General features: G+C 40.4%; 2 protein-coding genes across 5 annotated transcripts in view; one reads left to right on the top strand and one right to left on the bottom strand.

The window, feature by feature from the left end:
* NFATC3 (nuclear factor of activated T cells 3) overlaps positions 1-12,920 on the top strand; it is a 56,701-nt gene extending 43,781 nt beyond the window's left edge. Inside the window, exons 6-11 of one of the 3 annotated variants that reach the window (XM_087876979.1) lie at positions 1,168-1,308; positions 3,015-3,070; positions 3,880-4,006; positions 5,367-6,074; positions 6,184-6,422; positions 12,371-12,920. In XM_087876979.1, coding sequence (XP_087733105.1) covers positions 1,168-1,308; positions 3,015-3,070; positions 3,880-4,006; positions 5,367-6,074; positions 6,184-6,380 — 1,229 coding nt within the window. In that variant the 3' untranslated portion in view covers positions 6,381-6,422; positions 12,371-12,920. Of the gene's footprint in view, positions 1-1,167; positions 1,309-3,014; positions 3,071-3,879; positions 4,007-5,366; positions 6,423-12,370 lie in introns of all 3 variants that reach the window. The other 2 variants (XM_034425437.3, XM_034425439.3) reach the window with 2 other exon arrangements.
* ESRP2 (epithelial splicing regulatory protein 2) overlaps positions 12,293-14,038 on the bottom strand; it is a 106,028-nt gene continuing 104,282 nt past the window's right edge. The window contains exon 17 of one of the 2 annotated variants that reach the window (XM_060681570.2): positions 12,293-12,631. The gene's annotated coding sequence lies outside the window, so the exon portion shown is untranslated. The remainder of the gene's footprint in view (positions 12,632-14,038) is intronic. The other variant, XM_087876982.1, reaches the window with a different exon arrangement.

The following is a 14,038-nucleotide window of genomic DNA, read 5'->3' on the forward strand; positions in this document are numbered from 1 at the left end:
ATATTTCATTTTCTATAAAATTATACTTTTATTGCACCAGTATTTATTGAGAGTTTGTAGCCCATATCAATAGCCAAAGTTACAGATTATATTAAGTAAGTGATGACAATCAGCAAGCTCACATTCGAGACCTGAGTGCTGCTGTGTAATGGGGTGAGTTCCCATCATTAGCTCCAGCTCCTGCCCACCTAGCTGTTCAAAAGGAGCAAATGTGAGTAGATAAATAAGTACCACTTTGGTGGGCTCATTAAAGGGGACATGAAAGATGCCTCCAACTGGACATCCCCCGGGTAACGGTGATGTCACAGGTTAACCCTTTCAACCTGGAAGTGCCTCATTGCTTCCGACACAAAAGCAGCAGCATTAAGTTATGCTTAGCATTGGTTGTAATTTCACAGTTAAATTGGATGGAGCATAATGATTTTCATGAATGGAGGCGAATATACATGTCCCAGGATAATGTTGCAGAATCCAATCTGGGTTGGTTTTGTCTTCTGAGCTTTCAGACTCGTGCTGGAGCCCATCTTCTAATGATTCTGAAAGAGTTTCGAAACGAATGATACAGGGATATAAAAATGTTGCAACCAAGTTACTGCACTCACAAGACACATTTTAGACTAGGGCAGGGGTGTCAAACTCAATTTCATTGAGGGCTACATCAGTGTTGTGTTTGACCTCGGGGGAGGGGGTGGGAGGGCCAGAATGGGCATGGCCAGCTTGATATCACTCGTGTCGGGTGCCTGTGGTGGCCTGAGCACTCTGCCAACGAAAACGGGCTCCCTACTCCGTTTTTGGCTGCAATGGCTTCCTGCTGCATGCAGCCCTCCCGAGCCTCGTTTTCTCTGGTAGCGGGTCGGTCCTTTGCTGTTTCCAGGGTGGCCCCGTGGGCCAGAGCTAAGCACCCTACGGGCCAGATGGGGCCTGCAGGCCTTGAGTTAGACTGGTCTAGGGTGTTTAGCAAATCCAGCCTGTGTGGTTAGTTAATGGTGTGCCAAGCAATTTCACAATTTTTTTTTTGAGTTAACAGATTAAACTATAGTTCAAGTAAACATAGGGAAATGTGTTGCATATGTGAAATAAAAACAGAGAAGGCAGGGAAGAAAACACGATAAGAATCACATGATGTGTGTATGTTCTAATGCATTTTTGTATTTCTCTTTCATAAAGCTCAGAGATCAGCTCAGGAACTTCCTCAGATAGAGAAATACAGCATCAGCAGTTGCTCCGTCAACGGAGGCCATGAAATGATGGTTACAGGCTGTAACTTCCTTCCAGAATCGAAAATTTTATTTCTGGAAAAGGGGCAAGGTAAGTCAACCTGTTTCAACGGACAGAAAAGGTTTATTTGTGGGGCTGAAGGAACATATCGGAGTGCCTATGCTGCATTCAGTCACGTTGCCTACACAGTGTCCTTTTACCCTGAGATGCAAGTGCAAATTCTGTTTGAATTCAAAAGAATCTTGAGAGAGTCTGCCTGTCCAAGAAAATGTAAGTCAGTGGAGAAAAATGTAGGAATCTGTATTTAAGTACACTGCTAGTATACCCAGTTGGCATTATTGCTTGTAAGCACTCTCTTCTCATAGGGAATGGGTCGGCAATCTTAAACACTCAAAGAGCCACAAAGGTCCTAACCGGAAGGCCCCCCCCCCTTTCAATTCTGGAGCCGACCGGAAGTCCGGTTCCCCCACCATAGAGTCTCCTCCTAGCACGGCATCCTTTTTCCTCTACCTTTCCTAACCAAAAGTCCTATCAATTGTGGAACCGACTGGCAACAGGGAGCCACAGCAGAGGGATGAAAGACCCACATGCGGCTCCAGAGCCGCGGGTTGCTGACCCCTCTCATAAGGCCAGATCAGCCCCATTTTTAACTGTGGAACTGATGGTGCAAGTATAAGTTGAGGACTTTTCAAGATGGCTCAGATCAAACATAGGGTGAAATCTATTTGAAGTTCTCTTCTGCAGCACTGGAAACTGTTGTCATTTCAGTTTTTAGTCCTCTACTCCACTTCTGCTTCTTTGCAGAAAATGATCACATTTGCAATAGGCAGCATTTCTTTTATCGCAGTTTAGTGCCAGAGCAGTCAGTGATGCCTTCTCATTTGCATATCGTTTGCAGAGGAAATTAATCAGATCCCGATGACTTTGGATTCCAGTGTTAGGGTAGATTATAAGAATCTGCTTGCCTTGTTATTCTGGGTTATTTTTCAGTTTGTAGATTTCACGATAGGACACAACTTGTGCAGCAGGAAGGACTGCTGTCTGTAGATTCATTTCTTCTTATTGCTTGATTAAACTGGACAGATTTAACTTCTCTTTGACTTGAAAAATTTGTAGAGTTAGGGCCAATCATATTCATGGAGGGAGAAATCTTTTTCTGTTGGGCAATGGAATGAATCTCAAGTTTCCCTCCCTTTTTAATTTTTTTTTTAAAAAACTGTAAATAATGTTTTTTCCAAGCCTTTTATTTGGTAGGTATTTTATTTCTTTTAGCTTTCTGCATAGTGCCTTAAATATTCATTTAAATAGAAACATAGGATATAAATTAATATAATATACTTGTAAATGCAGTATCTAGTGTTACATTTTGCTCAGATTTTTCTCCAGCTTCTGGTTTGATTCTGGTGGCCCATGAAACAGCCCAAATCTTTCTACCTATGAATATTCAATTTCATGTTTCACACACATGCAACAGCAACTATCCTATGAATTATGCAAATATCTTTACCCAGAACATCATTTTCCTCCCTTCTTAAAACGAACAATTCAAAACTCACTTTATCCATAGTTCACTTCTCATTTGGGGTTAATTAATCAAAGCTCAATTCCCTCTGGCCAGTTATCTTTGAACAAGGTAGGTATTGCATGGCCAAATATTTAACATGTCTACAATGAATAAAGTCTTGAAAGTCAAATGAAAACTATTAAGAGTTGTACACTGTGTGTTTTGTTTATATTTAATAATTGAATTACTTTAGAACGAGCTGATACCTGATCTGAAATCTTTATCTTTGTAGATGGACGGCCCCAGTGGGAAGTGGAAGGCAAAATAATTAGAGATAGGAGTCAAGAGGTAAGATTTATTTTTTAAAGCACAAAATTATTTTGTTGATTTCTGTAAAGATCCTGGTGGAAAACTAAACATAACGTAGGCAGCTATTTTTTTTTCTTAGCACTTATATCAAATGTGCAAAAATATTAGCAGAATTTGAGCCAGATTTATAGGGGAGGAATGCTAAAGTGGTGAGTGATGTAATATTAAATAGAAAAAATTAACCTTCAGTCTTGAGAGACTAGAAAGGGCGAAATGATGTGCAGAAAGTAAACACTAATAACGTAGGGATTGTGGGAAAGGAAAGAAGAGGAAGAATATAAATAATACAAGAAAGTTACAGCAGCTGCCAGATTTGATTCACAAATTTGGGAACTTAGAAGTAAAACTTTTTTCAGCAAATGAAGTGCCAACTCTTTCCCTTTTCTCCATTGATGTCTTCAGCACCAATGGTGCAGATGTTAGCTTAGTAAGATAACATTTTGGAAAATTATAATGATTAGGACATATAAATATTCTATGTAAGTATTCTAGTATATGTAAATATTCCACAACAAAAGCATCGTCCTCCACTTAAGACAACTACTTCCTGAGGTATCTTCCCTTTTGAAATAGGACTCATAGGCAGAAAACTCAAATATCCTGCCACTCATTCTTAGGAAAAGTGGCTTGTAGAAAGGTGTCACCACTGAGAATCTCTGTTCCTTATCTTTAAAAAAATTGCTTCAGGAAATGGAGCATGTAATTTATCAGGTCTAATGAAGATGATGAAAAAAAGCCTTCTGAGACACACCTGGTCTTTTTCTATCATTTTATTCATTTTTACACAGGCTGCGCTCATTCTTGAAGTTCCTCCATATCACAACAAAGCAATTACAGCAGCTGTCCACGTACAGTTCTATGTTTGCAACGGCAAAAGGAAAAAAAGCCAGGCTCAGCGTTTTACATATACTCCAGGTACTGATTATTGGCAAAGAAATCATGAGTGACAATGGCCTTTTCTTTCAAATGTCTCTAGTCCATTGCCCAGATTCTGAAAAATGTTAGTTATTCTCCAGTGTGCTGAGTAGAGAATCCAAGGAATTGGTGTTAACTCTGCTTCTCTGCCCAGAAACTGAGCCTGTCAATCTTCTGGACATGCCTCCCTTGTCTGGCAGTTCCCCAGTTTTGACTCAGTCTTCGCCCAGCAGAGACACTTGAGAGAAACGGCTTCAGTTAACATAGAAAATTAGGCATGAATTGGAGAAAAAAATATTTAATGAGGAATTTTTCAATGCTTTTCCTGACAGCTAAGAAGTTTTTAATTTAGCATCAATTGACCTGTTTTGTTTTTTTTAAGGCACTAGGCTAGAAACCAGGAGACAATGAGTTCTAGTTCTGCCTTAGGCATGAAAGCTAGCTAGATGACTTTTCACTCAGCCCAGCCCACTTCAGAGAACTGTTGTTATGGAGAAAATAGAAGGAGGAAGGAGTATTATGTACGTTGCTTCCTTGAGTTACTTATGAAATAAATTAATAAAGATAGGATAAAAAAACTAAAAAAAAAGTATTTCTGTTTACTTTCAAGTTTCTAACTAGGACTGCAAATGAGGAAAAATGCAACTTTGCATATTCTAATACTTATTCTGAGTGAATAAATTATTGTTTGAACATTAGAAATAAGAAAAGTCTTCAGCTCCATGGAGCTGAAGGTCTTTGCTGCATTCTTTGAGCCATAATAAGCCATGATAGCCTATGTATTGTGGTTCTCAGTTCTCTTATGAACCATCAGGGGTGAAATTCAAAAATTGTCCCTACCGGTTCTGTGGGCATGGCTTGGTGGGCGTGGCAGGGGAAGGATATTGCAAAATCTCCATTCCCACCCTATTCTGGGACCAGCCAGAGGTGGTATTTGCTGGTTCTCTGAACTACTCAAAATTTCTGCTACCGGTTCTCCAGAACTGGTCAGAACCGGCTAGATTTCACCCCTGGAACCATGTCAGAAAATGAACATTCCAGACTAATGAACAATCATAGATTACAAACTTCTTTTTGAATGAGACTCAACTCAAACTCAAAATTCTCAATTCTAGAATTTTACTCTTTAATTCCCGTTGCTATAATGAGAAAACCCTTATCTGCATTATCCCAGAATAAGCGAGTATATTTCATATCATAACTTTCCAAGGTTAACTGCATTTTCCATGTATATTCACTGCCATTCATGTACATGCTAGTTTTGATGTGGGGGTAGAACAGCTCTTTATTCAATTTAGAGTTCTGATGTTTATCATTTCATCTGTGAATTTTAGCTGATTCTTGTTTTCTTGTTACGCAGTTGTATTGAAACAAGAGAACAGAGATGAAATGGATTTGTCTTCGGTCCCATCGTTGTCCCTGACTCACTGTAAAGGACTGTCTCCTGTCCAAACCCAGTTGCCTTCACCTGATCCAGGGCTTTCACATGATAGTTTACTTCCTCCTTCCTCCAGGAACCTTGTCTGCCCCATACAGTCGCCCTTCACATCCATGGTATCCTCAACAGTAACTCAGTTGTCACACATACAAGGCAGAAACATTAGTCCAGGGGAAGAGCAGCATCCTGTTCTGTCTTCAGCTGTAGTCCATCCGTCTTTTCAGGTCACAGCAGCGACTTCTGTGGGGCCTTCCTACCAGTCTATGCAACCTAATGTTATGTTTAATGGACAGTCTGGTCTTCCCATGGATCCTGCCTCTTCTAGTCAAGGATATGAGGCAATGTCATTTCAGCAAGACGCACCTGTACCTCCACTGATAAACCTCAGCTGCCAGTCTCTGCCACCAATCCCATATCATTCTTCGAGTTCATGTTCCGTGTCAACTTCCGTTGCAACAGGAGGACTTACTTCAGCACACCTAGCTCAATCGAGACACTCCTCGCCTCATTTGCAATCCATGCGATACCATTGTCCCGATCCTCAGCAAAGTCCTGTCTCTTCTGCAGTGACTCAGTCCCTTGGACACCCTTCCACACAGTTGCAGCCAATGACTTATTCTTCAAATCCAGGTAATTCCTCATCATCATCATCCCCCAAATCTTCTCATTCTTTAGTCCATTCACCTCGATCTGGGCCATCTTCGCCACAGTTGCAACCTCTACCTTACCATCTTTCTAGCTCGGGATCTGCCTCATCTCCTCCTCCAGCCTCTGTCAGTCAGCCTGGGCAACAGTCCCCACAGGAGCATAGCCCAGGTTTGGGAGGAATCGCTACAGCTTCATCTTTGCTGCATCATAACATATGTGACACATCTCCATTTCCATCAGAAGGGTCAACTGTTAATATTAAGCCTGAACCAGAAGATCAAGAGTTAAATTTTCAGACAATGGGATTGGAAGACATCACTTTAGATGATGGTAAGTGATGCTATGTTAGGAGAATATGGTTAAATAGCTTAGTACTTTCAGAAGCACCATATAAGGAAGGATTATCATGGATCCCATATATACTGTATATGTGTGTGTCCTATTTTCCAGACCATTGTAATATCTTGTTCATCTGGGAATGTAGAACACTTGAACATTGTGTGACTATAGGAATGTCCTTCCCCATTTAAAATTTGGTGCACATCGGACTTGTATAAAAGTACGTTGGACAATCTTTTAAAATTGTTCTATTTTGTTTATAGGGTACTTTTAGTAGAATAAGTATATCCAAATCCAAATTGTTTAAATACATTTATTTTCTTTCTCTTACTCTTTCTTAGTGCCTAGCTTTCATAGCCATACATTATCATTATTGGAAAAACCATTGTTTCTTTCATTGTTAGGGGACTGGTCACAATCTTTCTTAAAGTTGTCCTTGCCTGAACTCAGATAGAAACGAAGAAGAAGCTTCTTGGATGAGAAGCGAAATGTCTTAAAAGAAAAATCAGAAAGTCCAGTTGCCTTTAAAATAAAAGAACCCTTGGGACAACTATTCAGCTAATATCAACAAAATAGCAAGAATTCAGGAAGAGCAACCCCAGATATATTCATTCAGTGGCCGATCTGTGATGGATATGATCTGTGATTTGTACTGTCAGTTATGCCCATTACATCCATTCTCAGTCATTTGTGAATGAGCATGTGCCATCTTTTTGTTGTTGTTGTGAAGAATACAAATATGAAGCTTGAGAAAGATTGGGTAAGGACTTCCATCTATGATGCTTTATTAATTAGTTGTCAAATAACATTTTCCTTTGGCTATTTAGGAACACCTTCAAATTGCCAAGTTTCAGAAACATTGGTTTAAAGTATTTTTGACAGGTGTTCTGTGTGTGCCTGTGCCATTGTTCCTTCTTTGGGACCTGGTGAGCCGGTGACCTTCTGATGATTACCTGGAGTGGTTGAAGTCCTTGTTATGACTATGACTGAATAAATAATTTCCTGGGGGGGAAAGAAATCTCATTCCAAAGTTAGTTCAAAGTGCTGCATCTGGTTGACTTAACAAATATGTCATCATGTTTAACCATTGGCAAGCTTTCTGCTTCATGTCATCGTCATGGGTCATGGTTAGAAACCACAGCATGGGGTCCATCCTCACATGACAAGGCAAAATCAAACAACTTAACTCATTGTGGCTTACAGTCTTATGATGGGAATGAGAAGACATGCCAAAGATCATTCAGTCCAGCTTCTGCGTGGTACAACAGGTATTACGCAGGATATGAATGTAGTATGACACCTTCATAGTCTCTGTTTAGGTAACAAACTGATTAAAATCCCCCATTGCTGCTGTTGTGGCTTGATTAAATGTTTTGGTTAAATTGTTTAAACACCTGTGTTTTTTGATTAGTACATGATTACAGTTTCATCGTTTTTAGCGTTTTCCTCCCATCTTTCCTAGATTTCTTTTATCAGAGTTCTGGGTAGATGTGTGCATTTATATTTTTATATATATATATATATATATATATATATATATATATATATATATATATATACACACACACACACATACATACATACATACATACATACATACATACACACACACACACACACACACACACACACACCTTTCTTTTCTGTTTGTTTGTGCAGAAAGGAAGATATTATTTAAGGGTTAGGGTTAGTTCTGAGATCCTCCTTCCAGCTTCAGCCATACCCATCTGATTATATTTTCTTCTCAAAATAAGCCTCTATATCTGCCCGGTACTTATTCATGTGGTGTTACTATATATTTACAATGCCATTTAAGTTTCCCTGCTATATTTATTAGCAAGATACTAGACTCCAAAACCACAGCCCTGCTTTTTCCTTTCTCCTAATTGGTTGGGGGACAAGAAGCTGAGCAGCAAACTTGAATAGCTGTTGGTTTTGTCTTTCTCCCGGGCAAGGTCATATTTACCAGGTTTTCGCCAAACATGTTTTTCTGGATTTGTGAGACATGCTCCAGCATTTAAAAAGGAAAAAAAAAGAAAAAAGAAAAACAGCTCTCCAGTTTGGCAGCAGAGGTCACAGTTCAAATGTTTCCCGAGATAGCTGGTTCACTTCTAGTGGAAGAACTATTTATAAGCCCCGTTTCTCTTTGGGGTTTAAAAAATGCACATAATTTATAAAGACCGACGTGGATGCACGACTAAGAAGGCATGGAGTTTGCAAGATGCCTTCAGTGGAAAGTGGACGTTAAAAATGCAGTGAAGGCTTTAATCTTCACACGGTTAATTTTATAGCACTTGCTTCCCCGCCCCTCCCCCCTTCTTCTTGCAAGAGAAAACTAAAACCAACTGAAGACATATCGGTGTTTTGTTTTGTTTTGGTTTTTTTTTTTTTAAAAAAAAACTCCGCCTGAAATCAATCCGGTTGAATATTTTGCAGTAAATAGCGTGTTGTATAATATAACAACATTGATCCAAATTCAGATTAGCAGCAGTCTTTCAGAGTTGGGTTGCAACTCCATAGGGATAGGAGTTGTGAAGAGAATAAGAAAATTAATATTGGTATCGGATGGAGACATCAACGACGTGTCATAAACCCCAAACAAAGACATTTAATCCCAGAAGAATATGTCATGTGATCCGTTATGTACGGTGGAGCTCCTGAAAGCTCATCACTGATACCAAACTCTGCCAAGAACACATTAACACCTCAAGTGTTCAAGTGTGTGCAAATAGAATAAATTTCAAGGCAGCATAGCCTGCAAGTAGAATTCCGGAATCCCACTGAATAGATTAGCTCTTCGTGTTTCTGGGCTCTTTGGGCATATTTAGTTTTTTTTTCCTCAAAAGACTTTTTTGAGTGGAAGAAATTTCAGGCTTTCACCCTGCGCCACTTTGCATCTTCCTGTCTTTGCATTGTGTGGGCGGTTAGATTTTTGTATGGACAAGCCTTTGTTGAGTGAGTTCAGTTTGAGAATACCACTAGTACTAGCACTTAGACTTACATACCGCTTCAATGTTTTCGTGCATCTGGACTGAAAGATTCATACGATTTTAAGGAAGATTTAAGAAATGGTGGAACTAGACTAAAAGGAAATTAGCTTGTGGTCCAGGAAACTTAAAAAGGTAAAGGTTCCCCTCGCACATATGTGCTAGTCGTTAATGACTCTAGGGGGCGGTGCTCATCTCCTTTTCTAAGCTGAAGAGCCAGCGCTGTCTGAGGACGTCTCCGTGGTCATGTGGCCGGCATGACTCAACACCAAAGGCGCACAGAACGCTGTTACCTTCCCACCAAAGGTGGTCCCTATTTTTCTACTTGCATTTTTTACGTGCTTTCGAACTGCTAGGTTGGCAGAAGCTGGGACAAGTAACGGGAGCTCACCCCGTTATGCGGCACTAGGGATTCGAACCGCTGAACTACCAAACTTTCGATCGAAAAGCTCAGCGTCTTAGCCTCTGAGCCACCACGTCCCAGGAAATTTAGGAAAGGCCAAAAAGATAAGATGAGAAACAGAGTTTCTTCTAAATCCTGAGCTTGGCAAATACAGATGTGACCCTTTTAAAAATCACAAAGCTATCAGTCCTTTGAAGAACAAAGAACAAAATCTTTCTCCTAGGTGTTGCCAAGTGTTTGGGATCAGTGATAACTAAGCAGAGGCAGAAGAGGGTTCAGGATAGGGAATGTAATCATATGTGCTGCACAGCTCAGAGTGTTGTCCACATCTATTTTGGGAGATGTTCCCAGGAGACCTCACTGTTGGTTGTCTGCATCTGATGGTTAAGGGGCAGGATGGATAAAAATCAATCATTTAAAAAAAAATTGTTTTGATGTAAATCTGATTTTTTAAAAAATTTAAATCAGATTTTTTTTATGTTTATCAAATTTATTTTAATAAAATGCTTTTGGAGTAAAAATCTATCTAAAGGTAGTTTTCTATTTAAGATACGTTAATAAATTAGTTTATTCAGCATGAAATGGAGCTTAGTTGTGTAGCATGTGGCTGTATATTCTGCAGTGTTCGGACTGTCGGTGAGTCAGCAGCAGGTCAGAGGTGGAGCCGCTGCAGGACAGAGATAACAGTTGCTCTTTAAAAATTATGATTTAAATCGAGTTGATTTCAGTCAAGCCTTTTTACTACTGATTTAAATCATGATTTAAATCGTGATTTAAATAGACTTGTTTTAAATCAAATCCACTCTGCTAAGAGGCGTTGCAGCTGGAGAGAGAACTGACCCCTCTTGAGACGAGCCATTTCTTAATTGCATATGTAAGTTGCAAACAATGAGCAGTGGTGATCAGCTTTTAAAAAGAAAGCTGCTAAATGTATAACTCTGTTTTGGTTGCCTCAAATGCTTATGGAAACGGTTAGTTTTCAGCCGACTAGACGATCTTGTGAAAAGGAGGGGAGAAGGGGAGCTAAACCAGTTGCTACCGGTTCGCCCCGGATTGGGTGAATTGGTAGTGGCGGTGAGAGGTCGCCCTTCCTGCCCGGAAGCATCATGCACACGAGCGCATATGCGCCCATGAGCAAACTGATAGCGATGGGATTTGAAACCCAGTACTGAGCTGAACATACAGATGTTTCTCCAACCTGAAATAGCCATGCTTCTTGCTTCTTGTCAATACTTAGTTTTTTTACGAGTTTTTTTTCGTATCCCTAACTAGATTTGGATAATGGCTTTTAAAGAATGACAGTGAAAGAGGAAACTTTACCTAACTCTAGTTGTTTTGTGAGCAGGTCAGTTTTGCAGCATCTTCTTCAACCACCAATTTTGAAATGTTTTGCCTGGACTCTTACTTCTTGATTTGAAGATCCGGTGTAACTTCGAACTGTTATTAAGTGACTGGATATAACTCAAAGATTATTTCTTTAAGCCATAAAAGTGCTGTTTAACTGGGGCAGATCCCAACCTTAGCACCTTCCAAATGCCCTCTTCCAGAAGTTGTTACTTTTCTGTGGAAGCTCAGTGGGGTAATCTGTATGCATGGAGAAGGCCATGTTATGGAGTCTCTTATGATGGCATTTCTTAGGGATGAGAAGACCTTTCAGCTAAATCTTTCAGAATTGGCATTTTGGAGCAGGCTATCTTGAACTTCAGTAGGTTCTGAGCCACCCAGGGCTTTAAAGGTGATAATTGCCCCCTGAAATCGTAGCCCGAAGCCAACTGGCAGCTGATGTAGCTCCAGGAATAACGATACTACAGGGACTAACCTAGTTGTGCCCGTCACTCCCTGGGCTGCTGCATTGTATTTATTTATTCAATGTATATGCTGCATCAGTGCATTTGATTTTCCCCCCCCACCAGTTCTGTGGGCGTGGCTTGGTGATGGTGGTCCTGTGACTGAGTGGGCATGGTCAACTCGATGTCACTCATGCCCATGCCTGCTCAGTCACATGACCCCCCCACCAAGCCACGCCCACAGAACCCAGTGGGAAAAAATGTGTGTATGAGCACAAGAAGGGCTCACAGTGAATGCTGGGGCAGAGATAGTCCAAACTTTTCTCCCTCCATTCATAGCGGAGCTGCTGCTCCCTTTATTGTCCCCCCCACTTTATGGTCCCCCCGGCCCCTTCCCTCCCAGGGACTGCCTTAAAGGGACAGGCCAGAAGGGCTAAGCAAGCAGCCGGAAGAGGTGAGCGGTGGGCGGGCGTGGGTGAGGCCAACCAGGGGTGATTTTTACTGGTTCGGTGAACTGATTCAAATTGTCCCTACTGGTTCGTCCGATCCGGTCGAATTTCACCCCTGTGCTGCATGTTGAGTCAGTTTAAGCTTTTGGATGATCTTCAGGGACAGATGCATGAAAAGCGAATTGCAGTCAATGTCTCAACAACCTGTTTGGAAGTAACCAGTATTGCAAGGGTCTAAATAAGGATTATTCAGAAACCGATGTTTATGGAAGACATAAAAACATATTGATCCTTCTCTCCTTTTCTGATGTAGTGACGGAAATCATTGGAAGAGACATGCCGCAGATCTCTGCGTCCCGCGGAACAGGAGCTGCTGTCCTGCGGAAACCTGGAGAGACCCAGGAAGCCTTGCATTTTCCCTCTGAATAATGTTATGTCCCTCTTTAGATCTACTGTGCTTCCGATTATGTGGCCTTGATGATCCTGGACACTGGATCCCTACAGAGCTGTTCTAGGAGAGCGGGAAAGAGAGTGGTGACAGGAAACAGGTTGAGTTCTAGATTTTTTTAGGATGCTGTAAAGAAAAGAAAAAAAATTACTTTATAAAAATGGACACCAAGAAGTGACCCAAGATACTCTAACCTTGAGTAAAATACCAATGAGCTTTGCTTGTCTTGCATTTAACATAATTCTTTTATATTAAGTGCTTAATTATACAGAGAAACGTAGTTTTGCTCTCAATATGCACAGTTACTGAATGTGGGTAATTTTTTTTTTTAAAAAAAACACCATCTTTATATGCTGCTTTTCTTTAGGAGGGATAACTAAGATTGTAATAAAAATTTGTATACCTTTTGGACGGTCTTTTTGAAGAGCCTTTAAGCATATGTGGTTTAAAACAGTTTTTTAAAATAATAATAATAATAATATAATAGTACTCTCTTTCAAAGGCACAGAAGTATCTATCATCTGAAGCCAATGCCTTTGGAAGCCTTCTTACGTATGAATAATGATTACCATTTTCTTTGGAGCTTTAGGAAGCAAAGCCAAATATAGATCTGTGTTCTCGAGACACCGAAAAAATGTTGGTAGGCTGCAAAGAGACCATTCCATCATGGAAAGATTGGGATAGAAACGACATTCCAAAACCTGACTTTTATACCTTCGTACCTTTGCTAGCACAGACCTGTTCTAAACAGAAGCACTTGTTCAAAACGATTTATAGATGTGCTCATTTTTACAAAAGCCATTATACAATTTTTTGGGGGGGGACTATGTCAAAAGGCTGAGTTCCACATGGAGTCCTTTTGATCCGATTTGTTCAAACTGTAAAACTGCTGTTGTTGAGATTTCTCAGGTAGAGAACTTCACACGGTCTATTCTTTTTTTTTTTTTTTCCTGTTAGATGTGTCTGAAAATGTATGTTGGCATTTATATGGGCTTCTTAAAACCTTTTCTTCATGATTTAGCGATCCTACTGTTTTTTCATCCTCTTAAGAAATTAACTTGGTATAGCAAAAGGAATGTAGCTAAGCCCTGTTACTGTAAGAGATGGACTTCACAGTGCTGACCAAGGCAGCTCACCGAACAGGGACACCTCTGCATGGTGACCACTCAGAGTGAAGCTGCCTGTGACCACCTATGCATGTTAGGTTAATATTTCCCACGGTGTGATTTTGGGGTGGGCGGGTGGGCTCTATCTCTGATTCGAAACAGGAGAGATACAAAAGCCAACCACGGCGGATGAGAATTTCTACTAAATGAGAAAAATGTAAAATAGAAATCAAGATGTTTTGAGTTTAGATAAGCCAATGGATCAGGAGGCTGCAAAATGAAAAGGTAACTTACAAGGAGTTTTTGAGAACCATAAGGGTTAACAGCACTTAGACTTATATACTGCTTTACAGTGCTTTGCAGCCCTCTCTCTAAGCGGTTTACAGAGTCAGCCTCTTGCCCCCAACAATCTGGGTCCTCATTTTAC

Source organism: Pantherophis guttatus, chromosome 11, assembly GCF_059756535.1.
Source record: "Pantherophis guttatus breed Tessera chromosome 11, ASM5975653v1, whole genome shotgun sequence".
Classification (NCBI taxonomy): domain Eukaryota; kingdom Metazoa; phylum Chordata; class Lepidosauria; order Squamata; family Colubridae; genus Pantherophis; species Pantherophis guttatus.